General features: G+C 42.6%; 1 protein-coding gene across 1 annotated transcript in view; it reads left to right on the top strand.

The window, feature by feature from the left end:
* Positions 1 to 2968: 2968 nt before the first annotated feature.
* The window catches only part of LOC308240422 (sulfotransferase 1C4-like), a gene marked incomplete at both ends in the record, with an annotated part of 47019 nt that continues 22716 nt past the window's right edge, over positions 2969 to 27271 (top strand). Inside the window, 3 exons of the mRNA XM_080653413.1 lie at positions 2969 to 3143; positions 8928 to 9050; positions 26362 to 26459. Coding sequence (XP_080509539.1) covers positions 2969 to 3143; positions 8928 to 9050; positions 26362 to 26459 — 396 coding nt within the window. The remainder of the gene's footprint in view (positions 3144 to 8927; positions 9051 to 26361; positions 26460 to 27271) is intronic.

The raw sequence follows: 27271 nt of genomic DNA, 5'->3' as shown, positions 1-27271 counted from the left end.
ATGTCAAAAAATATAAAGAAAAATATAACAAGTGGAAGAATATACCGTGGTCATGGATTGGTAGAATTAACATCATTAAAATGTCCGTACATTCTATAGATTCGATGCAATCCTGATTGAAATACCAAAGGCATATTTCACAGACCTAGAACAAACTCTCCCAAAATTTCTATGGACTCAAAAAAGACCCCCAATAGCCACAGCAATCTTGGGAAAGAAGAACAAAGTCGGAGGGATCACAGTGTTAGATATCAAGTTATACTACAAAGCCACTATACTCAAAACAGCCTGGTACTGGCACAAGTACAGGCATGTAGACCAATGGAACAGAACAGAGAGCCCAGAAATTGATCCAAGTCATTATGCTCAATTAATATTTGACAAAGGAGGCAAGAGCATGCAATGGAATAAAGACAGTCTCTTCAAAAAATGATGTTGGGAAAATTGGACAGATACATGCAAAAAAATGAAACTAAACCGCCAACTTACACCATACACAAGAATATACTCAAAATGGTTAAAAGATTTAAATGTAAGTTGTGAAAATATAAAAATCCTAGAAGAAACCATAGGCAGCAAAGTCTCAGACATCTTTGTAGCAATATGTTTACAGCTACATCTCCTAGAGTTACTTGGAATCCATTGGTGATAGATTAGGGAGGCAGAAGGAAAGCAAGCAGGAAAACCTCTGGGACTGGATAAAAAGTAAAATGATGACACATGCTTCCTTTACACAGGTGGGTATAGGATAGTTAACAGTCAACAATTACCGTGATAACAATAACAATGAGGGAATTTGTGGTCTGCTCCTGGCACCAGGGCTGTGCCCTGAGGGGTCCAGAAAAAGGGAAGTTACAAGTTACCCTGACATTCCACAAATATGTTATCTTAGATGCAAAAAGACAATAGGCTCAGTAAAAAAAAGTTGATCTTTATCAGGGAAGATACTGTCCTAGGACCTGACTATCCACTATTAACTGCTTTTTAATTAAAGGTTTTAATTTCAGACCATCCTTGTGGTTACTTCAGGTCTCTTGAATTTGCAAGGCCACCACGCAGGCCTTTCCTGAGTTAGTCAGGTTAGCATGTACCTTTACTTGTCCCTTATCATCCACAACTCTTAACTATCCTGCAATGTAGTTAGCAAACTTTCCCCCTTCTGCCTCTGCTCAGGGATTCCTGGTGGCAGGTCTTCTCTGAAGATGAACCTCCAGGGGGAAGCAGTGCAGTAACTGAGGCTGAAGTTGGGAAATACTGTTTCACAGGTGACCTTTACAATGGTTTGTTTGAAATCTGCGATTAATGCCAGTGTCCAACATACCCAGAGGAAACATACTAGAACATTGGTGAACAGTATGGGCTCTAAAATCCCTTCATGGTGACAGAGAGAAGACAACCCCTGCTAAGGTTGAGAAGTCTTGAGGCTGAGAGAAATTCTGGCAGAGATAACACTTGAAGTCTGACTCTTCAACTTAGTACACAGAGTGACACAAGGACAATGCTGGATTCACTCCAAAATTAGTGAAACTTACAATGCTACCAGACAGCAACTAAGGGAGGTAAATATAAGACTGCCATTCCTCCACAGTACCAGAGTGAAAGAATCTCAAAATTAAGGAAAACTTTAGACAGTCATTCAGACAGGTGGCCATGTGGCCCTTTTGATGTCATTAAACTGTATCCTTATCTATGTACTGGGAAACAGGCAGTTTCTACTCAAGTTAATCATATCTATGACACAGCAGTTCAGATCCTAGGCATACACCCAAGATAAATTAATGCATATGTCTACACACAAAAAGGAAGTATTAAAGTCTTATACAAACTTTATTCATAATCATCCAAAACTGGAATCAACCTATATGTCCATCAAATGAGTAGTAATTAAACAAATTATAATATATTCAGTTACATAGTGTATAGTAATAGAATAAATAAACTATTGACTGTTGCAACTCTATCAATAATGTCAAAAACACTATGTTGAAAGAATAAAGCCAGACATGAAGGGGTACATAATGGTATGATGCCATTATATAAGGTTCAAGATTAGGCAATACTTATTTATGGCAATAAAGGTAAAAATATTGCTTTCCTGGGCATGGGTTAGTGGTGAGGAATTAACTGGAAAGAGGCAAGACGGAACTTTCTGAAGGAAATGTTCTCTATCTTGATCTGGGTGGCAGTTATATGGGTGTATGTATAAGTAAAAAACCATTAAGATGTAAAGTTAATATTTGTGCATTTTACTGTATGTTAATTATGCCTTGATTTAAGAGAAAAACACCCATTAAATATTACATTAAATATTACAGTCTAACCTTACACTTAAAAAACAACAACACACAGAGCCCTGAAAATTCAGTAACTCTGGAATTCAGACTTGGATGTTGGGATGGAATTCCAAGGTGAACTGTCCAAACTGTGGCATCAACATGTATCTCTAACAGGTGTCATGTTTACAGAAGCTCAGTTCTTCTCATTCTTGGAAAGGTATTTCTATAAATGTCATGGATGACAAGCTCAGAACACAGAATCACTAACTTTGGATGAAGAGAGAAAGGAAGGGTGGTTCCTGCTGACTTGCCCAGGTTTTCCTTCAGTGGCACCTCTCAATTTCCTATCTTTGTGGGCACCCACAGGACCAGGAAGTGACCTCCCGGATCTGGGGAGGCCCCTTGGCTGAGCTGCCTTCTCACCATTCTTCCTTCTGGCAACATCAAGGTGGGGCCCTGCCAGAACCTGGCCACAAGGAAGGCATATTTTGGCACAGTGCTAGCATTTTTTTGTTGAGTCCCACTCAGGATATAGAGAGCCATGCAAATAAGGCCTCTTTTTTGCCTGAACATACATACCTATCATAAATGACTAGAGATCTGTTCCAAAGCACTGAGTATATAAAACTTGTGTGAGTCCTCTCATTTACTTGTCACATCCCTCTGCTGGAGCCCAAGACAAGATAGAGAGAATGGCTAATGATAAGGTGGAGAAAAAAGAGTTAGAATGGGCCTTGATACCCCCAGCAGAAGTTTCCCAAGTAGATGGGATTGTTCTAGAGAAGAATCTATGCAACAGTTGGGATAAAGTCTGGAATTTTGAAGCCAAGCCTGATGACCTGCTCATTGCTTCCTATCCCAAAGCAGGTATGTAAATAGGTATGTAGGATGCAGTTAAGTTCAAGAGTGGAGTGAAGCAGTGTACTTGCCTATAAATCAGATAGAAAGGCAAAGGAACTGAAATTTTTCTACAAAACTATGATTGTTTTTTTAAAGATAGAGTACTTGATTTATTAAAAATATATAACTAGCTAAATCAGATTCTGCAGGTCAATACATGCATACTAATAATTTGTCCCCTATCAATTATAATTTTTCATGGATCTTCTAAACACCAGAGACTAGCACCAGGCATAGTGATAGACAAAATGTTCATTATATTTGCCCTGCTGACATTTACAATCCAATCTGGAGGACATTAAAGCATTAAACAAATCAAAGGCATAGGTCTTTGGTTACAATATGTACTAAAGGCACATAAACATGGAAGGGATAATGAGAAAATATTGGCAGGTCCTAATTTATTTATTTTATTTATTTTTTATTTATTTTTTATTTTATTTTATTTTTAAATAAATCTTTATTTAGATTATTACAATTGTTTCTCCATTTTCCGCCCATAGCTCCCCTCCACCCGGTTCCCACCCCACCCTCTGTCCTTACCTACCTCCCACTGTCCTCATCCATAGGTGTACGATTTTTGTCCAGTCTCTTCCTGAACCCCACATACTCCTTTCCCCCTGAGAATTATCAGTCCACTCCCTTTCTATGCCCCTGATTCTATTATATTCACCAGATTATTCTGTTCCTCAGGTTTTTAATTCACTTGATTTTTAGGTTCACTTGTTGATAGATATGTATTTGTTGTTCATAATTTTTCTCTTTACTTTTTTCTTCTTCCTCTTCTTTAAGAATACCTTTCAGCATTTCATAGAATACTGGTTTGGTGGTGATGAACTCCTTTAGCTTTTTCTTATCTGTGAAGCTCTTTATCTGACCTTCAATTCTGAATGATAGCTTTGCTGGGTAGAGTAATCTTGGTTGTAGGTTCTTGCTATTCATCACTTTGAATATTTCTTGCCACTCCCTTCTGGCCTGCATAGTTTCTGTTGAAAAGTCAGCTGACAGTCGTATGGGTGCTCCCTTGTAGGTAACTAACTGTTTTTCTCTTGCTGCTTTTAATATTCTCTCTTTGTCTTTTGCTCTTGGCATTTTAATTATGATGTGTCTTGGTGTGGTCCTCTTTGGATTCCTTTTGTTTGGGGTTCTGTGCGCTTCCTGGACTTGTAAGTCTATTTCTTTCACCAGGTGGGGGAAGTTTTCAGTCATTATTTCTTCTAATAGGTTTTCAATATCTTGCTCTCTCTCTTCTTCTGGCACCCCCATAATTCTGATGTTGGTACGCTTGAAGTTGTCCCAGAGTCTTCTTACACTATCTTCAACTTTTTGGATTTATTTCTTCTTTTTGCTTTTTTGGTTGAGTGTTTTTTGCTTCTTTGTATTTCAATTCTTTGACTTGATTCTTGTGTTCCTCTAGTCTGTTGTTGGGTCTCTGTATAATATTTTTTATTTCAGTCAGTGTATGTTTAATTTCTAGTTGGTCCTTTTTCATATCTTTGAGGGTCTCATTATATTTATCGGCCTTTTCTAGGATATTCTTGAAAAGCCTTATAACCGTGGTTTTGAATTCTATATCCAGTCGTTTCTTCTCCTCCATTTGTTTCGTTTGTGATTGTTTCTTTGACGCCGCATTTTCACTGCTTCCCTGAGTTGGTAGGGTAGATTTGTGTGCTAGGTTTCCTATATGGCCCAGTGGGTCAGCCTCCCCAGTTAACCTGAGGTGGACACTCTTGGTGCACCCCTTTGTGGACTGTGTGTACAGCCTTGTTGTAATTAAGTCTTGATTGTTGTTGGTATCACTGGGAGGAATTGACCTCCAGGCCAGTTGGCTGTAAGCATCAGCTGTGTCTACGCTGGGAGAAGTTCAGTGCTGGAGACAGCCTTATAGGATTAGACTTGCCAAATTGCAATAGCCTCTGTGCTCAGCTTGGATGGGGTGGAGTCTCAGGGTGGACCAGACAGTCTTGGCTTCCCGTCAGCCTTGCCCTTGCACGCACGTGCGCGCCTTTAGACCTCTGCCTTCCCAGGCTCCTGAGTCTCCGCCCAAGAGTCCAGACTCCCCCCACAAGAGCGTGGGTCCCCAGGGGCTCGCCTGGAACGGGGTTCAGTGCAGTCAGAACTGGGGCCCAGTGCAGTCAGGAGCCTCCGACTCCCTTCCACTAGGGAAAGCCTGTGGCAACCTCCGCAGCCTTTGTGCGCACTGGCATGCACGCGCCTTCAGACCTCTGCCTTCCCCGGCTCCCGAGTCTCCGCCCGAGAGTCCAGATTCCCCCCACAAGAGCATGGGCCCCCAGGGGCTCGCCTGAAACTGGGGTCCAGTGCAGTCAGAACTGGGGCTCAGTACAGTCAGGAGCTTCTGACTCCCTTCCACTAGGGAAAGCCTGTGGCAACCTCCACAGCCTTTGTGCGCACTGGCATGCGCGCACCTTCAGACCTCTGCCTTCCCCGGCTCCCGAGTCTCTACCCAAGAGTCCAGATTCCCCCTGTAAGAGCGTGGGTCCCCAGGGGTTCGCCCGGAACTGGGGTTCAGTGCAGTCAGAACTGGGGTTCAGTGCAGTCAGGGGCTTCCTTCCCCCTTCCGCCAGAGAAAGTCAGCTAGGCTCTTAGCCGCCCTTCCTCTCTGCGCGCACAAAGACCCTTTGCCGTACCTCCAATTCTCTGTGAGCTTTTCTCTTTCCTTCTAGTTGTAGAATTTTCACTCAGCCAGCTTTCCTGTGGTTCTGGATAGTGTCCGTTCTGTCTTTTAGTTGTAGTTTTGAAATTGTTGTGCGAGGCAGCAGTTTAGGTGCTTACCTATGCCGCCATCTTGGTTTCTCGACAGGTCCTAATTTAGATTAAGAAACTCTGAACTACTGTGATTATTACTTAGGTAGTGATTAGTCTGATAGAGTAACTACAACCCAGTACCTGGATGGCTTAAACAACAGAACTTTAATGTCTCACAGTGCTAGAGGTTGCAGGTTATCACCGTTGGTTCCTTCTGAGGTCTATTAGGAAAAAATCTGCTCCAGGCTTCTTTCCTCAGTTTCATGTTCACACGGTATTCTCTTGATATGCATATCTATCCCCCAATTCTCCCATTTTGTAAGGACACCATCCTTATTATAATAGGGCCTATCCTAATGACATCTTTTTAACTATTTCTTCTATAAGACCCTAACTCCATATAAGGTCATGTAAGATTCTAGGATCCCAACTGCTGCTATCTAGTTCAGCATGATGTAATGTTAAGTCACGAACTTTACTCTCTAATCAGCCCCTTTTCTGTCTATGTCAAAGGTTGGGTTCCCCAGGAGTCAGATTCTGAGTGAGAAATAGTATGTAGGATGTTTACTAGGGAGTGCTCTTGGGATCATTTCCTCTAGAAGGAAGCAGGATTGAGCAGAGGGAGAAGATGAGCTCTAACTCAGTCTCAGCAAAGCCTTATCCATCCCTATGGGACTCTCTGAATCTTAGATGGCTCTTCAGAGCTGGTGCCATAGTAGTTGAGGTGAGAGGACCAGGTGTCAGCCAGTCACTGAATGCAAGCTGCCTCAGGAAAGGGGCAAGACCTTGGTCCTGAAGAGGAATGAAAAGCTAGGGGCTGTCTGCCAGCAGCTGGGATAATGAACCCTTCCATTCAGAAGGAAAATCTGGGCAGTAAACCTGGGCAGCAAATCCTGCACTTTTTATAATCTTCCATATATTTCTGTAGGGCTTAACTTGAGGCAGAGCTTGCTTGGACTAGGTCATGACTTACTGAGATTCTATTCCAGTAAACATCCATGTTTGGGAATTTGCCAGCGAGCAGGTAGGGCAAAGATCCATGAAAGGGCAAAGATCAGATTGCAGTGGAAGTTAGGCAGTAGGAGCATGGACTGGTGGGATTTAGCTCTCCTGGAGCTAGAGGGAATAGTTAGGGGAGAGTGTGAGTCATGATGTGTACCCCCTATAAACAGGATTAATTGCAAGGCAAGTCTGGAGTATGAGGCAAGGAAGTCTGTCAGAAGCCCTTGGATGGTCTGGACCAGTGCTCGGCAAACTCATTAGTCAACAGAGGCAAATATCAACAGTACAACGATTGAAATTTCTTTTGAGAGCCAAATTTTTTAAACTTAAACTATATAGGTAGGTACATTGTTATTAACTTAATTAGGATACTCCTAATTTTGTGGAAGAGCCACACTCAAGGGGCCAAAGAGCCGCATGTGGCTCGCGAGCAGCAGTTTGCCGACCACTGGTCTGGACCAACCACTAAGGGAGTCTGAGTTTCCTGAGATGCTCACAATGTCTACAACAGCAAAGCCAAGTCTAGAAGCAGAGTCTGCAAAGGAGGAGGGCACTTCCTTTGAGCGGCTCAGTCACCCTCAGAATCCAGGAAAGGCAGCAGATCCAGTAGCCTGTATCTGGCAGAATCAAACATGGAGTTAGGACAATAAATTGACAAAGAGGCAACAAAATTGTCAAAAATGAAGCAAATTCTGATTGCAGGAGGGAAGAAGGAGAAATTGGTTTTAGTGCAGAGTAGAAACAAACTAGGAGCTGAGCAGATATGGCACCAGAGTAGAGTCTAGATGGGGACCATGGGACAGCACCCAGGGACTGTCATCAAGGTACTAGGGAAGGGGGAACCAGGATCTCAGGAAACCCACATGAGGGTACCATGACAAGAATAGCACCTTTCTCCCCGCCCCCCCCCTCCCCAGGTTACCTGAGCAAGATGCTCTCACATGTACTGGCTCTGGCCCTCCAGGTATACTAACATCAACACAGTAAAAAAAAAAAAATTAAGGCATTTAATATTTATTTAGTGCTGACTGTAAGCTGGGTTCTGCTTATTTTCTAATTCTCAAAACACATGAGAATAATTGGTGCTCAATAAAATTTATATAATTTATCAAAACCACCTAAATCATGCATACCAGAGATAGGATTGGAGTTATCAGATTCCACAGCCTCATACACATCCAAACCACCATGCTTTCTCCCAGAGAAATTTTAAGACCAGGTCACCCACATGTCTCAGAAGCCAATCAAGGGGAGACTTCCTGGGAGGCTGAACACTGTAGAGGCCAAGGGGGCTCAGGTGTGAGAGGAACCGCCCTCCCCACCCCAAATCATTAAGGAGTTAGTAGATGAGTCTGTAGAGAGAAATAAATATTAACCCCAAATGTAACAAAGGTTATTTTTCCATTTAAAACCAATTCAACTTTCTTGTAGTTGTTTAATATTACATTGAGTCTTCCTTTTCCTTTTAAAGAGAAATTAATTCAATCTATATTCCTCCAGTTTGTGGATTATTTGTAATTCTTACTTTCCCTTTTTAAATTTCTTTCCTTTTCACATTGGATCAATTTCATGTTTCTAAAAAGAAAAAATAACCAGAAGGGGAAACCAAATTATTTATTAGCAGCAAGGGTTTAATTGTAAAAGTGAGTGGTTGTGAATTTCTGTGATTTTTCTCAAATGGAAATATTTTTAAAATAAACCCCTATTATTACATATAATAATTATTTATATGATTGTTTTCTAAAAATACCAATGCATATTTAGATTTTTAAAAACACATCACTGAAAGATAAAAATGAATGTCACATTTCTTCCCTTTTTTGTGAGAAGATAATCTTAATAATTGGTTTCAATTCAACATAGTAAAGTAACATAAGTGCAGTATTGATAGACAAATTAATTCTTGCTATAGACAAGATGTTTCTAAATTTTAAACTGTAGAAAATTAATAATCAGTTCCTTGGTTCTTCATTCTACTTTTAGGAACTACTTGGACACAGGAAATTGTAGATTTGATACAGAACAATGGAGACATTGAGAAGAGCAGACGGGCTCCCATTCATCTTCGACAACCTTTCTTGGAATGGGTAAGAACAACAAACTCTGGTAAGTCTCTAAGATAAAAAATCATAAACTTTACATAAAATTGGGAATTTGGGAGTAGAGACTCTGAAAGTCTACTACACTAAAAAAATGAAAAACTTCCTTTGGTCCCCAATTCTGAATACTGAATGAAAGTTATCTTTTCTTGGGCAAATCTAGATAGGTCCCTTCACTTAGCTTATTTAGCCTTAATACTTATTAGAAAGGTACCATCTCCCTATTAAATGAGGTGTCAATGAGTTACAAGTGCCAAGGAATGTCTGCTTAGTCCACCCCCAACAGGGCCCCTGCTTTTACATGTGGGACCTCGGTGCCAAGGCCAAGGTCAAGGAAGCCTGGCACCAAGGACACCAGTGTTTAAAATAAGAATTCACAATGTACTTTAAAAAAAATAAAATTTATTACTCTATTTTTGAGATATAATTCACATTCCATAAAGTTCAGCCTTTTAAAGTTATACTTTTTAGTAGTTTTTAGTATATTCACATGATTGTGCAACCATCACCCCTATCTTATTCCAGAACATTAAAACAAAACAAAACAAAACAAAACCCTGTATCCATTAGCAATCATTCTCTACTAGAGGCCCGATGCACGAAGATTCGTGCAAGAATAGGCCTTCCTTCCTCTGGCTGTCAGCACTAGCTTCCCTCCAGTACCTGGGACCTGGTCCTTTGCTCTGGCCAGAGTTGCCTTCCGGCCCTGCCACCCTCCTGTAGCTCCCTCCACCCCCCACCGCCGCCCCCCCCCTCATAGCAGGTGTCCAGCTCTGCCCTGGCCGTTCCACACCTGCACACATGCAAGCTGCCCAGAGGCCCGGAGCAGCCAGGGTGGGGCAGAACGCCTGCAAGCTTGGCCACTGCCAACTTTGTCGCATCAATTTGCATATTACATCCTTATTGGCTATGGGCGCTGCCATATTTTGTCGCTGAGTGGCGGTCAATTTGCATATTCTGTCTTTATTAGATAGGATTTCCCCTTTCCCCAGCCCCTTGCCACCACTAGTCTACTTTTTGTCTGTATATCTTTGCCTTTCCTAGATATTTTGTATAAATGGAACCACATAATACATAGCCTTTTGTGTCTAGACTCTTTTAGTTAGCATAGTGTTTTCAAGGTCATCATGTTGTACCATATATCAGTATTTATTCCTTTTTGTGGTTAAATAACACTCTATTGTACGGCTATACCACATTTTGTTTATCTATTCATTAAGTAATGGATATTTGAATTGATTCCACTATTTGGTTATTATGAACTAGAGGCCCGGTGCACTAAATTTGTGCATGGGGGGGGGGTCCCCTCAGCCCAGCCTGCACCCTCTCCAATCCAGGACCCCTTGGGGGATATCTGACTGCCAGTTTAGGCCTGATCCCAGCAGTCAGACATCCCTCTCACAATCCTGGACTGCTGGCTCCTAATTGCTGACCTGTCTGCCTGCCTGGTTGCCCCTAACTGCCCCCCCTGCTGACCTTATCACCCCTCACTGCCTCTGTGTGCCAGCCTGATCACCCCTAACTGCCCCTCCTGCTGGCTTTGTCACCCCTTACTGCCCTCCCTGCTGGCCTGGTCGCCCCCATCTGCCCCCCTCTGCCAGCCTGGTTGCCCCTAACTGCCCCTCCTGCTGGCCTGGTTGCCCCCAACTGCCCCCCCACCGGCCTAGTCGCCCCTCACTGCCCCCCCTGCTAGCCTAATTGCCCCCAACTGCCCCCCCTACTGGCCTGGTTGCCTCTTACTGCACCCCCTGCAGGCTGAGTCACCCCCAACTGCCCCCCTGCTGGCCTGGTCACCCCACACAGCCTGCTGTTCATTCATTTGGTCATCCCTCACTAACCCCCCCTGCCGGTCTTGTCACCCCACGCAGCCTGCTTGTTCAGTCGTTTGGTCATCCCTCACTAAACCCCTGCCATCCTGGTTGTAGGCAGCTATCTTGTGAGGGTGTGAGGGTTAATTTGCATATTACCTATTTATTATATAGGATAATGCTGCTATGAACAATCAGTTACAAGTTTTTTGGGTGGACATGTTTTCAATTCTCTTGTATATATACCTAAGAGTTGATTTGCTGGTTTATACAGTAACTCTATGTTTCACTTTTTGAGGAACTGCCTAACTGTTCCCCACGAGCAACTCTATGTATGAGGGTTCCAACATTTATTATTGTCCAGCTCTGACCATAGCCATCCTAACATGAAATGGTATCTCTTTATGTTTTTATTTTTATTACCTTAATAAATAATGATGTTGAGCATATTTTCATGTGCTTATTATTCTACTAGAAGACTGATGCATGAAATTCATGCAAGGGGCTCGGCCCTCTCATCCCCAGCTACCTCACAGCCCAATGACCCTGCCAACTGGTCATTCTGGAAGGTCGTCCAGAAGGTTATTCCAGAAGGTCTTTCCACCATCATCTGGTCTAATTAGCATATTAGCTCTTTATTATGTAGAATTTAAAACGTGTTTTTTTCAATCTTTATTGTTGAGATTATTACAGATGGCCCTCTTTTCTCCCCCCATAGCTCCCCTCCAACCCAGTTACCACCCCACCCCAGGGCCTTGCCACCCTATTGTCAGTGTCCATAGGTAGTGCATACATGCATATAACTTCTTTGTCTATTCTCTTCCTGCACACCCCCACACCCCTTTCCCTCTGATAATCATCAGTCTGTTCCATTTCCATGCCCCTGATTTTATTCCATTCACCAGTTTATTATGTTCATCAGATTTTTTATTCATTTGACTTTTAGATTCAATTGATAGATATGCATTTATTGTCATTTTGTTGTTCATAATTTTATATCTTTACCTTTTTCTTCTTCTTCCTCTTCTTAAATAATACCCTTCAGCATTTCATATAATCCTGGTTTGGCAGTGATGAACTCCTTTAACTTTTTCTTGTCTGTGAAGCTCTTTATCTGACCTTCAATTCTAAATGATAGCTTTGCTGGGTAGAGTAATCTTGGTTGTAGGTTCTTGCTATTAATCACTTTGAATATTTCTTGCCACTCCCTTCTGGCCTGCATAGTTTCTGTTGAGAAATCAGCTGACAGTCATATGGGCACTCCCTTGTAGGTAACTAACTGTTTTTCTCTTGCTGCTTTTAAGATTCTCTCTTTGCTTTTGCTCTTGGCATTTTAATTATGATGTGTCTTGGTGTGGTCCTCTCTGGATTCCTCTTGTTTGGGGTTCTCTGTGCTTCCTAGACTTGTAAGTCTATTTCTTTCACCAGGTGGGGGAAGTTTTCTGTCATTATTTCTTCAAATAGGTTTTCAGTATCTTGCTCTCTCTCTTCTTCTGGCACCCCCATAATTTGGATGTTGGTACACTTGAAGTTGTCCCAGAGGATCCTTACACTATCCTCATATTTTTGGATTCTTTTTTTCTTTTTGCTTTTCTGGTTGGGTATTTTTTTGCTTATTCGTATTTCAAATCTTTGACTTGATTCTTGGGATCCTCTAGTCTACTGTTGAATTTCTGTATATTATTCTTTATTTCAGACAGTGTATGCTTAATTTCTGACTAGTCCTTTCCCATTTTTTTTTTTTTTTGCATTCTCACTAAGATCCTTGAAGGTCTCACTAAGTTCCTTGGAGGTTTCTAGAAGATTCTTGAGTAAACTTATAACTGTGGTTTTGAACTCTATATCCAGTAGTTTGCTTTCTTCCATTTCTTTCATTTGTGACATGTTTCTTTGTCTTCACATTTTGGCTGCTTCCCTGTGTTTGTTTCTAGTATTGTATAGCTGCTAAGTCTCCTTGAGTTGATAGAGTGGCCTTGTGTAGTAAGTGTCCTATAGGGCCTAGTGGCTCAGCCTCCCCAATCACCTGAGGTGGACACTCTTGGTGCACCCCTTTGTGGGCTGTGTGCACAGTTTTGTTGTAGTTGTGCCTTGATTGCTGTTGGTGTCACTGGGAGGAATTGACCTCCAGGCCAATTGGCTGTGGGGACCAGCTGCTACTACAGTGGGAGAGCTGCTATGCAGGAGACACCCTTATGGAGCAGGACTTCCTTCAGTGGGGCTTTGGTACTCACTGAGTCTGCCCCTTGAGTATGTCACTTATGGATATGAAGAGTTGTAATCTGGTATGGTCTCACACTGACCACTGGGCACACTGGCTCTTGGGTCTCTAGGGAGGTGCAAAGTAAGCCACTGCCTGGGGCCATCCAGCAAGAGCTACAGAGAGATCTGCAGATTCCTCCTCTTTGTATTGGGTTTGGAAGTGCTCAGGTGAGGCCCAGCTGTGAAGCAAGGCAGGCTGGTGCTGGTGCCAGCTTTGGGCCTTTAATTGATAGCTTTGGGACTACCTGACCCAGCTGCAGCTTGTTTGACAGGTTTTAGACTAAGAAAGGACAGGCCATTTATATGCAAAAGCTTCTGTGCACAGCTTGGGTGGGGTTGTAAATTAGGTGGGGTCTCAAGGAATCACCACAGTGGAGCAAACAGAAATGGCTGCCAGTTAGCCCTCCACTGGGGAGGTCCCAGCACAGGAAACAATGACCTCTGTGAGCTCCTCCATCTGGATGAAAGCCGCTCCCGAGTTACTGCCTAGATGCCAGACAGTCCAGTTTCTCCCCTTATGTGTCTGGGTCCCCCAGAGCCTTGCCTGGCACTGGAGGTCAGAGAAAGCGGGAGCTTATAAGTTCAGTTCTCGTTGCTGGCCTTTTAAGAGGAGCTGCTGCATCTCCAGCAGCCTGTGTGTCACTCAGTCCCAATCAGCACTGGTGTGGGGGTCCCAGGGCTGGGGGTCTGGTGTGGGGCTGGGACCCTCACTCCTCCGAGCGGCCTCCACAGTGGCGATCTCCTTCCCGATTAAAAAAGCGGCACACCCAGGTGCCAGACCTGCTTGTTCCACGCCTCCACACCTCCTACCAGTCTCAGTGTGCTTTTTTCTTTACCTCTCTAGTTTCAGTACTTCCACTCAGCCAGCTTTTCCATGGTTCTGGATTATAGTTGTTGTGTATTTTAGTTGTAATTTTGATGTGGTTGTGGAAGGCAGCAAGTACAGGTGTTCACCTATGCCGCTATCTTAGTTATTCTCTCACAATGCACTTTTAATGGAAAAATAATAAATGGTATAGCCACAGCTAAGATTTTTATAGCACTTACCACATGCCAGGCATTATTCTAAACACTTTCCATGTAGTGTTTTAGTCTTCACAACACACTATGAGGTAGTTGCTATTTTATTTTATTTATTTATTTATTTATTTATTTATTTTTTTAAAATATATTTTATTGATATTTTTACAGAGAGGAAGGGAGAGGGATAGAGAGCTAGAAACATCGATGAGAGAGAAACATCGATCAGCTGCCTCCTGCACACCTCCCACTGGGGATGTGCCCGCAACCAAGGTACATGCCCTTGACCGGAATCGAACCCGGGACCCTTGAGTCCACAGGCCGACGCTCTATCCACTGAGCCAAACCGGTTTCGGCAAGGTAGTTGCTATTTTATACCCATGTAAGATATGAAGAAATTGAAACACAGAGGTTATGATTTGCTCAAGGTTCATAACTGATAGGTAACTAAGCCAAGATTTGAACTCAAGAATTCCATTTTTAAAGTCATGCTATTAACATATATGTAATCTCCTGTATGGACTACTCCAAATTTATGTATCTGAGACATAGGATGTAGTTAAATAGACTCTGTTGAACTTGGTCATCCTATACAGTATAATAAAAGGATAATATGCAAATTGACCCCAACGGCAGAACAACCAAAAACGACTGGTCGCTATGATGCACACTGACCACCAGGGGGCAGACGCTCAATGCAGGAGCTTCCCCCTGGTGGTCAGTGCGCTCCCACAGGGGAGCTCCACTCAGCCACAAGCTGGGATGACAGTTGCAAGCACAGTGGCAGTGGCGGGAACCTCTCCCACCTCCTCTGCAGCCGCCTCCTCTGCAGCGCTAAGGATGTCCGACTGCAGCTTAGGTCTGCTCGCTGGGGTCCTGGACTGCGTGAGGGCGCAGGCCGGGCTGAGGGAGCGCCCCCCCCCAAGTGCACAAATTTTTGTGCACTGGGCCGCTAGTCTATACATATATATAAAAGCCTAGCTATGATGTGCACTGACCACCTGGGGGCAGATGCTTAATGCTGGAGCTACCATCTGGTGGTCAGTGTGTTTCCCCAGTGGGAGTGCCACTCAGCCAGAAGCTGGGCTCACGGCTGGCGAGCACAGCTGCAGTGGCATGAGTCTCTCCTGCCTCGGTGGCAGTGCTACTTAGCAGCAGCAGCAGGCACTGCCTGCCACTTTGTGCACTGCTACATCCCTCGGGGGATGTCAGACTTCCGGTATCTCCTGAGGGGTCACAGATTATGAGAGGGTGCAGGACAGGATGAGGGACCCCACCGGTGCATGAATCCATGCACTGGGCCTCTAGTCTTTAATAATATTGATTCTACCAGAATCTATTCTTTTTTTTTTCAATTTTTTTCATTGATTAAGGTATTACATGTGTCCATATCTCCCCATTTCCCCCTTCCCCACTCCCATACATGCCCTCACCACCCAGTGTCTTGTGTCTATTGGTTATGCTTATATGCAAGCATACAAGTCCTTCAGTTGATCCCTTACCTCCACCCCCTCCCACCCCCTGCAGCCTGCCTGCTGTAATTTTTTAAAAATATATTTTATTGCCAAAACCGGTTTGGCTCAGTGGATAGAGCGTCAGCCTGCGGACTGAAAGGTCCCAGGTTTGATTCCGGTCAAGGGCACGTAACTTGGTTGCGGGCACATCCCCAGTAGGAGGTGTGCAAGAGGCAGCTGATCGATGTTTCTCTCTCATCGATGTTTCTAACTCTCTATCCCTCTTCCTTCCTCTCTGTAAAAAATCAATAAAATATATTTAAAAAATATATATATTTTTTTATTGATTTTTTACAGAGAGGAAGTGAGAGGGCTAGAGAGTCAGAAACATCGATGAGAGAGAAACATCGATCAGCTGCCTCCTGCACACTCCCTGCTGGGTATGTGTCCACAACCAAGGTACATGCCCTTGACCGGAATCAAACCCGGGACCCCTGAGTCTGCAGGCCAACACTCTATCCACTGAGCCAAACAGACTAGGGCCTTCTCGCTGTAATTTGACAGTCTGTTCGATTCTTCTCTGCCTTTGTATTTATCTTTTTGTTCATCAGGTTATAATGTTCTTTATTATCCATAAATGAGTGAGATCATGTGGTATTTTTCTTTCACTGACTGGCTTATTGCAGTTAGCATAATGATCTCCAGTTCCATCTGTGCTGCTGCAAATAGTAAGAATTCCTTCTTTTTTAAAGCAGCATAGTATTCCATTGTGTAGATGTACCATAGTTTTCTAATCCACTCATCAGCAGATGGGCACTTAGGTTATTTCCAAATCTTAGCTATGGTGAATTGTGCCGCTATGAACATAGGGGTGCATATATCCTTTCTGATTGGTGTTTCTAGTTTCTTGGGATATATTCCTAGAAGTGGGATCACTGGGTCAAATGGCAGTTCCATTTTTAGTTTTTTGAGGAAACTCCATACTGTTTTCCACAGTGGTTGCACCAGTCTGCATTCCCACAGCAGTGCACAAGGGTTCCTTTTTCTCCACATCCTGGCGAGCACTTGTCATTTGTTGATTTGTTGATGATTGCCATTCTGACAGGTGTAAGATGGTACCGCATTGTCGTTTTGATTTGCATCTCTTGTTTGATTAGTGACTTTGAGCATGTTTTCATATGCCTCTTGGCCTTCCTTATGTCCTCTTTCAAAAAGTATCTATTTAGGTACATTGCCCATTCTTTCATTGGGTTGTTTAGCTTCCTTTTGTTAAGTTGTTTGAGTTCCCTGTAAATGTTGGAGATTACACCCTTATTGGAGATAACATTGGCAAATATGTTCTCCCATGCAGTCGGCTTTCTTGTTGTTTTGTTGATGGTTTCTTTTGCTGTGCAGAAGCTTTTTATTTTGATGTAGTCCCATTTATTTATTTTCTCTTTAGTTTCTATTGCCCTAGGAGCTGAATCGGTGAAGATATTGCTTCAGCACATGTCTGAGATTTTGCTGCCTGTGTATTCCTCTAGTATTTTTATGGTTTCCCGTCTTACATTTAAGTCCTTTATCCATTTTGAGTTTGTTTTTGTGTATGGTGTAAGTTGGTGGTCTAGTTTCACTTTTTTGCATGTATCTGTCCAAATTTCCCAACACCATTTATTGAAGAGACTGTCTTGACTCCATTGTATGTTCATGCCTCCTTTGTAGAGTATTAATTGAGAATAGTGGTTTGGGTCCATTTCTGGGTTCTCTATTCTATTCCATTGATCTATATGTCTGTTCTTATGCCAGTACCAGGCAGTTTTGAGAACAGTGGCTTTGTAATACAGCTTGAAATCTGGTATTGAGATCCCTCCTACATTGCTCTTCTTTCTCAGGATTGCTGTGGCTATTCGGGGTCTTTTTTTTATTCCAGATGAATTTTTGGAGAGTTCGTTCTAGGTCTGTGAAATACGCCGTTGGTATTTTAATGGGGAGTGCATTGAATCTACACATTGCTTTGAGTAGTATGGACTTTTTTTTTTTTTTTTTAGTAAATCTTTACTGTTCAGATTATTACAGATGTTCCTCTTTTTTCTCCCTCCACCCGATTCCCCCCCACCCGACCCCATGTCCTTACCCCCCGCCACTGTCCTCATCCATAGGTGTAAGATTTTTGTCCAATCTCTTCCCTCACCCCTCACACCCCCTTCCCCCTGAGAATTGTCAGTCCACTCCCTTTCTATGTCCCTGATTCTATTATATTCACCAGTTTATTCTGTTCATCAGATTTTTATTCACTTGATTTTTAGATTCACTTGTTGATAGATATGTATTTGTTGTTCATAATTTTTATCTTTACCTTTTTCTTCTTCCTCTTCTTAAAGAATACCCTTCAACATTTCATATAATCCTGGTTTGGTGTTGATGAACTCCTTTAACTTTTTCTTGTCTGTGAAGCTTATTATCTGACCTTCAATTCTGAATGATAGCTTTGCTGGGTAGAGTAATCTTGGTTTTAGGTTCTTGCTATTCATCACTTTGAATATTTCTTGCCACTCCCTTCTGGCCTGCATAGTTTCTGTTGAGAAATCAGCTGACAGTCGTATGGGTACTCCCTTGTAGGTAACTAACTGCTTTTCTCTTGCTGCTTTTTAGATTCTCTCTTTGTCTTTTGTCCTTCGCATTTTAATTATGATGTGTCTTGGTGTGGTCCTCTTTGGACTCCTTTTTGGGGTTCTGTGGGCTTCCTGGACTTGTAAGTCTATTTCTTTCACCAGGTAGGGAAAGTTTTCGGTCATTATTTCTTATAATAGGTTTTCAATATCTTGCTCACTCTCTTCTTCTGGCACCCCCATAATTCAGATGTTGGTACGCTTGAAGTTGTCCCAGAGGCTCCTTACACTATCTTCATATTTTTGGATTCTTTATTCTTTTTGTTTTTCTGGTTGGGTGTTTTTTGCTTCCTCATATTTCAGATCTTTAGTTTGATTCTTAGGGTCCTCTAGTCTACTGTTGAATTTCTGTATATTATTCTTTATTTCAGACAGTGTATGCTTAATTTCTGACTGGTCCTTTTCCAATTTTTGGCATTCTCATTAAGATCCTTAAAGGTCTCACTAAATTTCTCTAAGGTTTCTAGAAGATTCTTGAGTAACCTTATAACTGTGGGTTTTGAACTCTATATCCAGTAGTTTGCTTTCCTCCATTTCTTTCATTCATAACATGTTTCTTTTCTCCGCATTTTGGCTGCTTCCATGTGTTGATGGAGTGGCTTTGTGTGGTAGGTGACCTATAGGGCCCAGTGGCTCAGCCTCCCCAATCACCTGAGGTAGACACTCTTGGTGCATCCCTTTGTGGGCTGTCTGCACAGTCTTGTTGTAGTTAAGCCTTGATTGCTGTTGGTACACTGGGAGGAATTGACCTCCACACCAATTGGCTGTGAGGACCCACTGTTTCTATAATGAAAGAACTGCTATGCTGGAGACACCCTTATGGGGAAGGACTTCCTTCAGTGGGGCTTTGGTGCTCACTGAGTATGCCTCTTGAGTGTGTCACTTATGGATGTGAGGAGTTGAAATCTGGTGTTGTCTCACACTGACCACTAGGTACACTGGCTCCTGGGTCTCCAAGGAAGTGCAAGTCAGCTACTGCCTGAGGCCACCCAGGAGGAGCTACAGGGAGATCTGCAGATTTCTCCTCTTTGTTTGGGGTTTGGAAGTTTTGGAACTATGTGACCCAGCTGCAGTTTGTTAGATTAAGTGGTGAAAGGGCAGGCCATTCATATGCAAAAGCTGCTGCGCACAGTTTGGGTGGGTTTGTAAATTGGGTGGGGCGGGGTCTCAGGGAATCACCAGGGTGTAGCAAACAGTGATGGCTGCCAGTCAGCCATCTCTGTGTCTCCGCATCTCCATGTCCTGTGCCCCAGCGCAGTAAACAATGATTCCTGTGAACACCTCTGCAAGAAAGCCACCCTCACATTCCGACCTGATACCAGACAGTCCAGCTTCTCCCCATATGAGTCTGGGTCCCCAGTCTCACAGGAAACTGGAGTTCTGAGCAGTCCGGAGCTTGTATCTCCTTCCCGATTGAAAAAAACAGTGCACCCATTCACCAGCCCGATTCACGCGCCTCTGTACCTATGCTTTTCCACACCTCTGCACATGCTACCCAGTCTAAATGCGCTTTTTTCTTTCCTTCTAGTTATAGAACTTCTACTCAGCCAGCTTTCTTGTGGTTCTGGGTGATAGTCATTTTGTCTTTTAGTTGTAGTTTTGGTGTGGTTGTGAGAGGCAGCATGTACAGGTGTATAACTTATGCCACCATCTTGGTTTCTCCAGTATGGACATTTTAATGATATTGATTCTATCAATCCATGAACATGGTATGTTCTTCCATCTATTTATGTCTTCCTCTATCTCTTTTTTCAATGTCCTGTAGTTTTCAGAGTAGAGGTCTTTTACCTCCTTAGTTAAGTTTATTCCTAGGTATCTTAATTTTTTTGGTGTGATGGTAAATGGGATTGTTTGCTTAGTCTCTCTTTCTGTAAGTTCACTGTTGGTGTATAGAAATGCCATAGATTTCTTGGCATTAATTTTGTATCCTGCTACATTGCCAAATTCATTTATTAAATCTAATAATTTTTTGTTGGAGTCTTTAGGGTTTTCTATGTACAGTATCAGGTCATCTGTGAATAATGACAGTTTTACTTCTTTTCCAATTTGGATGCCCTTTATTTCTTCTTCTTGTCTGATTTCTGTGGCTAGCACTTCCAGTACTATGTTGAACAGGAGTGGTGAAAGCAGGCATCCCTGTCTTGTTCCTGTTCTTAGTGGAAATGGTTTTAGTTTTTGCCCATTGAGTATGATGTTAGCTGTAGGTTGTCATATAAGGCTTTTATTATGTTGAGGTATGATCCCTCTATTCCCACTTTGCTGAGTGTTTTTATTAGAAAAGGGTGTTGGATTTTGTCAAATGCCTTTTCTGCATCAATTGATATGATTATGTGATTTTTGTCTCTCACTTTGTTTATGTGATGTATCACATTTATTGATTTGCAGATATTGTACCAGCCTTGCAATCCTGAAATAAATCCCACTTGGTCATAGTTTATGATCTTTCTAATGTAATGCTAGATCTGCTTTGCTAGAATTTTGTTGAGGATTTTAGCATCTATGTTCATGAGGGATATTGGCCTATAATTCTCTTTCTTTGTGGTGTCTTTATTTGGTTTTGGGATTAGGGTAATGCTGGCTTCATAAAAAGAGTTTGGAAGTGTGCCTTCCTCTTGAATTTTTTGGAATAGTCTGAGAAGGATTGGTTTTCGTTCTTTGAATGTTTGGTAAAACTCCCCTGTGAAGCCATCTGGTCCAGGGCTTTTGTTTGCTGGAAGCTTTTTGATTACTGTTTCAATTTCATCAGTACTTATCAGTTTTTTAAATCTTCCTGGTTGAGTTTTGGAAGCTTGTATTTTCTAGGAATGTGTCCACTTCATTGAGGTTGTCCAGTTTGTTGGAGTAGAGTTGTTCATAGTATTTTTTTTTTACAATCCTTTGTATATCTGTGGGGTCAGTTGTTACATCACCTCTTTCATTTCTGATTTTGTTTATTTGGGCTCTCTCTCTTTGTTTCTTGGTGAGTCTGGCTGGAGGTTCATCCATCTTGTTTATCCTTTCAAAGAACCAGCTCTTGGTTTCATTGATCATATATGTGTGTGTGTGTGTGTGTGTGTGTGTGTGTGTGTGTGTGTGTATATATATATATATATATATATATATATATATATATATATATATATATATATATATATTGGTCTTTATGTCATTTATTTCTGCTCTGATCTTTATTATCTCCTTCCTTCTGGCTACTGTGGGCTTTTCTTGTTGCTCTCTTTCTAGTTCTTTAAGTTGCAAGGTTAGATAATTTATTAGCATTTTTTCTTGTTTTTTGAGGCAGGCCTGTAGAGCTATGAACTTCCCTCTCAGGACTGCTTTTATTGTGTCCCATAGATTTTAGATTGTTGTGTTTTCATTGTCGTTTGTTGCCAGGATGCTTTTAATTTCTTCTTTGATCTCTTTGGTAACCCAATCTTTGTTTAATAGCATGCTATTTAGCCTCCAAGTGTTTGATTTTTTTTCATTGTTTTTATTGTAGTTGATTTCTAGTTTTATGCCATTATGGTCTGAGAAGATGTTTGTTATGATTTCTATCTCCTTGAATTTGAAGAGACTTTGCCTGTGTCCTATTATGTGGTCTATCTTTGAAAATGTTCCATGTGCACTTGAGAAGAATGTATATTCTGTAGCTTTTGGTTGAAATGTTCTAAAGATGTCAATTAAGTCCATCTGATCTAGTGAGTCATTTAGGATTGCTGTTTCTTTGCTGATTTTTTGTTTAGAGGATTTATCTAGTGGTGTCAATGGGATATTAAAGTCCCCTATTATGACTGTATTGGTATCGATCTCTCCCTTGATATATTCCAGAAGTCGTTTTATATATTTGGGTGCTCCTGTATTGGGTGTATATATGTTTACCAGAGTTATATCTTCTTGTTGAATTGCTCCACTTAATATTATGTAGTGGCCTTCCTTATCTCTTGTTATGGCCTTTACTTTGAGGTCTATTTTATCAGATATAAGTATTGCAACCCCAGCTTTTTTCTCATTTCCATTTGCCTGAAAAATGTTTTTCTATCCCTTCACTCTCAGTCTGTGTGAATCCTTTGTTCTGAGGTGGGTCTCTTGCAGACAGCAAATATATGGGTCATGTTTTCTTATCCATTCACCTACCCTAGGTCTTTTGATTGACGCATTTAATCCATTTACATTTAATGTTATTATTGATAAGTAGTTGTTTGTTGTCATATTTATCCTTAATGTTTGTGTTTCTTCTTGCCTTTCTCTTTCTTCTTTTTACAGTAGTCCCTTTAGCATTTCTTCCATTGCTGGCTTGGTAGTGATAAACTCTCTCAACCCTTTTTTTGTCTGTGAAGCTCCTGATTCCACCTTCAATTTTGAATGATAGCCTTGCTGGGTATAGTATTCTTGGATTCAGACCCTTGCTTTGCATCACTTTGTATATTTCATTCCATTCCCTTCTGGCCTGAAGAGTTTCTGTTGAGAAATCCATTGATATTCTAATAGGAGAGCCCTTGTAGGTAACTTTCTGTCTCTCTGTGGCAGCCTTTAAGATTCTTACTTTGTCATTGGTGTTTGCCAATTTAATTATGATGTGTCTTGGTGTTGGTCTTTTGAGGTTCATCTTGTTTGGGACTCTAGGTGCTTCTTGGACTTGCATAGTTTTTTTCTTGACAACATCAGGGAAGTTTTCTGTCATTATTTCTTCAAACAGGTTTTCTATTCCTTGCTTCTCTTTCTCTCCTTCTGGTACCCCTATTATGCAAATATTGTTTCATTTTGTGTTTTCCCAAAGCTCCCTTAGGCTTCCCTCTTGCTTTTTTTTTAAAATATATTTTATTGATATTTTACAGAGAGGAAGGGAGAGGGATAGAGAGCTAGAAACATCGATGAGAGAGAAACATCGATCAGCTGCTTCTTGAACACCTCCCACTGGGAATGTGCCTGCAACCAAGGTACATGCCCTTGACCGGAATCGAACCCGGGACCCTTCAGTCCGCAGGCCGACACTCTATCTACTGAGCCAAACTGGTTTCGGCATTTCCTCTTGCTTTTTAAGTCTTCTTTCCAGTTGCTGCTGCGTTTGTGTGTTTTTTCCTACCTTGTCTTCTAATTTGCTAATGCGGTCCTCAGCCTCTTCTAGTCTACTGTTTAAGCCTTCCATTGTGTTCTTTATTACAGCTATGTCATTCTTCATCTCCTCTTGGTTCCTTTTCATGTTGGTGACATTCTCATTCAGCTCCTTATAGTTCTCATTGAGTTGTGTGTATTTGTCATTGAGTTGTGTGTATTTGTCATCCATCCATTTAAACATCCTTATAACCATTACTCTGAATTCTTTCTCTGATATGCTGCTAGCCTCAATTTCATTTAACTCCTTTTCTGGTGATTCCTCTTTTTCTTTCCTTTGGGGATTGCTTTTTTGTCTTCCCATGTTTTGCTGTAATGTTTTAATTGTAGATCCAATTGCTTTGCTACCCAGGTTCTTTTGGGGATGGAGCTACTGGTGTGATCTCTCAGGTCTCCTGGGCTTGGTAATCTAGTGTAGCTCCCTACTTGAGCTATTTGGGTTCTCTTGATGTAGGCCTGCAAGCCGGAAAGGTGCAACTGTGGTGCCCAGAAGTCAGCAGCCATGGAGGGGGGTGTCCCAATTTTTGCTGTCTTGCGCCCTTGATTGAAATCATGTGTGTCCAGCGGGGACTCATAGTGGCACCCAGGAACCATCTGTTGGGGTGATGGGGCTCAGGGGGCCTGCACTCTGGAAAGGTGTGACTGTGGTGTCCAGAGTTCTGTAGTTGTGGGGTGGGCAGACTCAGCTTTTGCTGCTGCACCTGTGGTGGACAGGCACGTGCTCCCAGTGGTGGCTCACAGGGGCACCCATGGTGCGTTTGCCAGCAAGGGGCACTGAAGCACTATGAAGGGCCCTGGTACTAAAGCCATGTAATTGAGGCATCTGTGGGCAGGTATCCAGGATGAGTGAACTCAGAATTTCTACTGCCAGGGGGAAATGTGTCCCTGTTTGTCCAAGATCACACCCAGTGAGAGTTCACAGGGGCCCCCACGAGCGCCCTGTGGATAGATGGGCTCAGGGTGCCTTCCCTATGGAAATACGCAACTGTGGTGGTGTATTTGCTGGCACAGAGCCTGACGCACTCTGAGGGGCCCTGGCACTGAGGTTGAGCAGCTGGGGTGACTGTGGGCAGTTATTCAGGAAGAGGAAATTCAGAATTTCTACTGTGGGGCAGCGTGCCCTTGTCTGTGCAGAATCACACCCAGCAGGGGCTCACAGTGGCTCCCAGGCACTGCCTACAGAGTGATGTGCCCTGGATGCCTGTGCTGGAAATGCAGGAATGTGGTGTCCAGAGTTCTGCCGCTGGGGAGGGGGGAAGTTGCACTTTCTGCTGCCGGAGTGGTGCACCTTTGGAGGTGGAGGTCCCAGGGTCTGCGGGTCTGTGGGTGGGGCAGCAGGATTTTGGCTGGAGTGGCTGCTGGGTTGCGGGCAGTTCCAAGGCCTGTCTGGGTGGTGGTGCTGATGAGTTCCTAGAAAAGGCCGTTCTCCCCTTCAAGATGGCATGGGCTTCCTGCCCAAGTCTCACAGTCCAGGGAGTGCCTGCAGTGGTGGTAGTCTCTCCCTGTCCAGGAGAGCCTGGTCTGTCAGCCCCTGCTGCTCCTGCATGGATTTAACTGTCTCTCACTTACTCACACACTCACCACACACATCCACACACTCTTCTTTCATCCCCTCATTCACTCACTTCCTCTCCCTCACCTCTGTCCTGCCAGCTGCCATCTTATCTGTCCCAGAATCTATTATTATTTAATCTAAAACAACTGACTTATGAACTCATCTTTGAAAAGTGAGTTAACAAATGAATGATCATTGTTTTATCTTTTTTGTTTTTTGAATTAGCCTAACATGTTCCATGTTTTCAAAAGAGCTTGGTCAGTGTCAAACCAGGGTGACTGAGGAAAAGTGGCAAAAGTGAGGGTTATAAATATCTGGGGACCAATTTTGAAAAGTATTCTAGGTCACACTAAGTAATTTGGGTTTGATCTTAGAGGCCATCTGTGGACACATCTTTGGAAGTCCTCAACAACTCTACAATAATTTCTTGATTATTTCATTTGAATAGTAACTTTAAAATATAATGTAGGCATGCTCTGGATGATCTATGACCAATGTCCTCATTTGTGTCTGTGTCAACAACCCCTAATGCTGAGCAATACTGCTGTAGTTAGTGAAGGTTAATGAGATGAGAAACAGATAGGGGAACTCAATCTATATATATAAAAGCCTAAGCAACCATTATGACCAAACGACCGGAACGACCAGTCACTGTGATGTGCACTGATCACCAGGGGCCAGATGCTCAATGTAGGGGCTGCTACCTGGTGGTCAGTGTGCTCCCACAGCCAACCTCCCATGGCCCCTCCCCCTGGCCAGCTGGCCCTCATTGGCCCCTGGTGCTAAACCATTTGTACAGACCTGCTTCTGGGTCGGGGTTGCATACATAGCAGAGCAGCTCCCTCGTTGCGATCTATTGAAAGTCAGCCCTCAACATGAGGGTTTGTCTTGCTCCTGTCCTCTCCCATCCCTTGGGGGCCACCTGCCCACCGCAGTGGTAGTGCGGCGGCTAAGGAAGGAGAAGCAGGGGAGGCAGGAAACTGCGGTGCTCAGGGCAGTGGTGTCAGCGTCCAGCATTCATTCCTTCTGCACCCTGCCCGGTGACTGTCACTCCTCTCCAGACCCTGCCGGGGCCTTTGGGCCCAGGCTTGGACGGGGAACCGGGGGTGGGTGGCGGCGGATGTAGCCCCTTTACCCTGGGAGCCAAGGGCTGGCTCCCTCCTTGGGGCCAACGGCCAACCTCCCTTGGTCTCTCCTCCCTCTACCCCCCCACCACCGTGCATGAATTCATGCACCAGGCCTCTCATAGTAAATAAGACACCAAGTGAAGACCAATGTATCAAAGATTTTAACATACAAAATGAAACACAATGTACTAAGTACTAAAAGAAAACAGGGAAGAATGATCTTATCATCTAAGAGTGGTGAAAGGCTAAACATGACATCAAACCCAAAAGTCACAATTGAAAAAAATGACACAATCAATTGCATAAGAAATAACAACTTTTAAAAAAGTAAATAATAAGCCAGTATAATTTTTCAGGAATTGACCAGGCTAATGCAATGCCTTCCCCGAGGACATTGAAAACTCATCTTCCTGTGCAACTACTACCTCCATCCTTCTGGGAGAAAAAATGTAAGGTAAGTTTGAAGCAGAAAATAGTCAGAGATAAATATTCCTCGTAAGAATATTGTGTTAGAACAATGATCCAGTCATCCCCATGTTGTGTCTACCAGGAGCACCAAGAAATCAATCATGAGACCTGCAATTATCTTCCATGTTCTTCATCTCTCATTGATAAGGATGGGCTTAGTTTACACCTACATGGAGAAGAGGGAGAGGACCAACATCTATTAGCCTTTGTTCTGAGCATTCTAAGCCCCTCAATAATGCCATAAAGGGGAGCAAAGATGACCACACTACAGCTCAGAGATATCACACAACTTGTCCAATGATAAACACCTGGAAGATAGAAGTGATAGGCTGCAAATACAGGTCTTCCTGACCTGACAACCCATGATCTTTTCACTACTCCATGCTGCCTACTGTATGCCTCCTACAACCATAACATTCTTCTTAAACTTATACTCTGTTGGCCTGCTCCTAGCCTTGAGGCAATGAGTAGTTATTTAAGTTATCAGATTTCTTGGTGGAATCTTACAAACCAAGGGATCCACTATCTTCTCACTTTATTTTACTTGTAGCTAAATTGCTTCTTTCAAGCCTCTAAGGGTGCCTACAACTTCTAAACATTCTGAGACCTGATATAAAACCAAATAATTTTATCAAATTTTTGTAAACATAAAAATTATTTTATGTATTGAAGTCTATAGGGGTACAAATTGATTTTCATATACATCTTATTATTTTTCAATTACAGTTTACATACAATATTATATTAGTTTCAGGTGTGTAACATAGTAATTAGACATTTATGTAACTTACAAAGTCA

This window comes from Plecotus auritus (assembly GCF_963455305.1).
Source record: "Plecotus auritus genome assembly, chromosome: 2".
Lineage (NCBI taxonomy): Eukaryota > Metazoa > Chordata > Mammalia > Chiroptera > Vespertilionidae > Plecotus > Plecotus auritus.
This window is presented reverse-complemented; position numbering and strand designations above follow the sequence as displayed.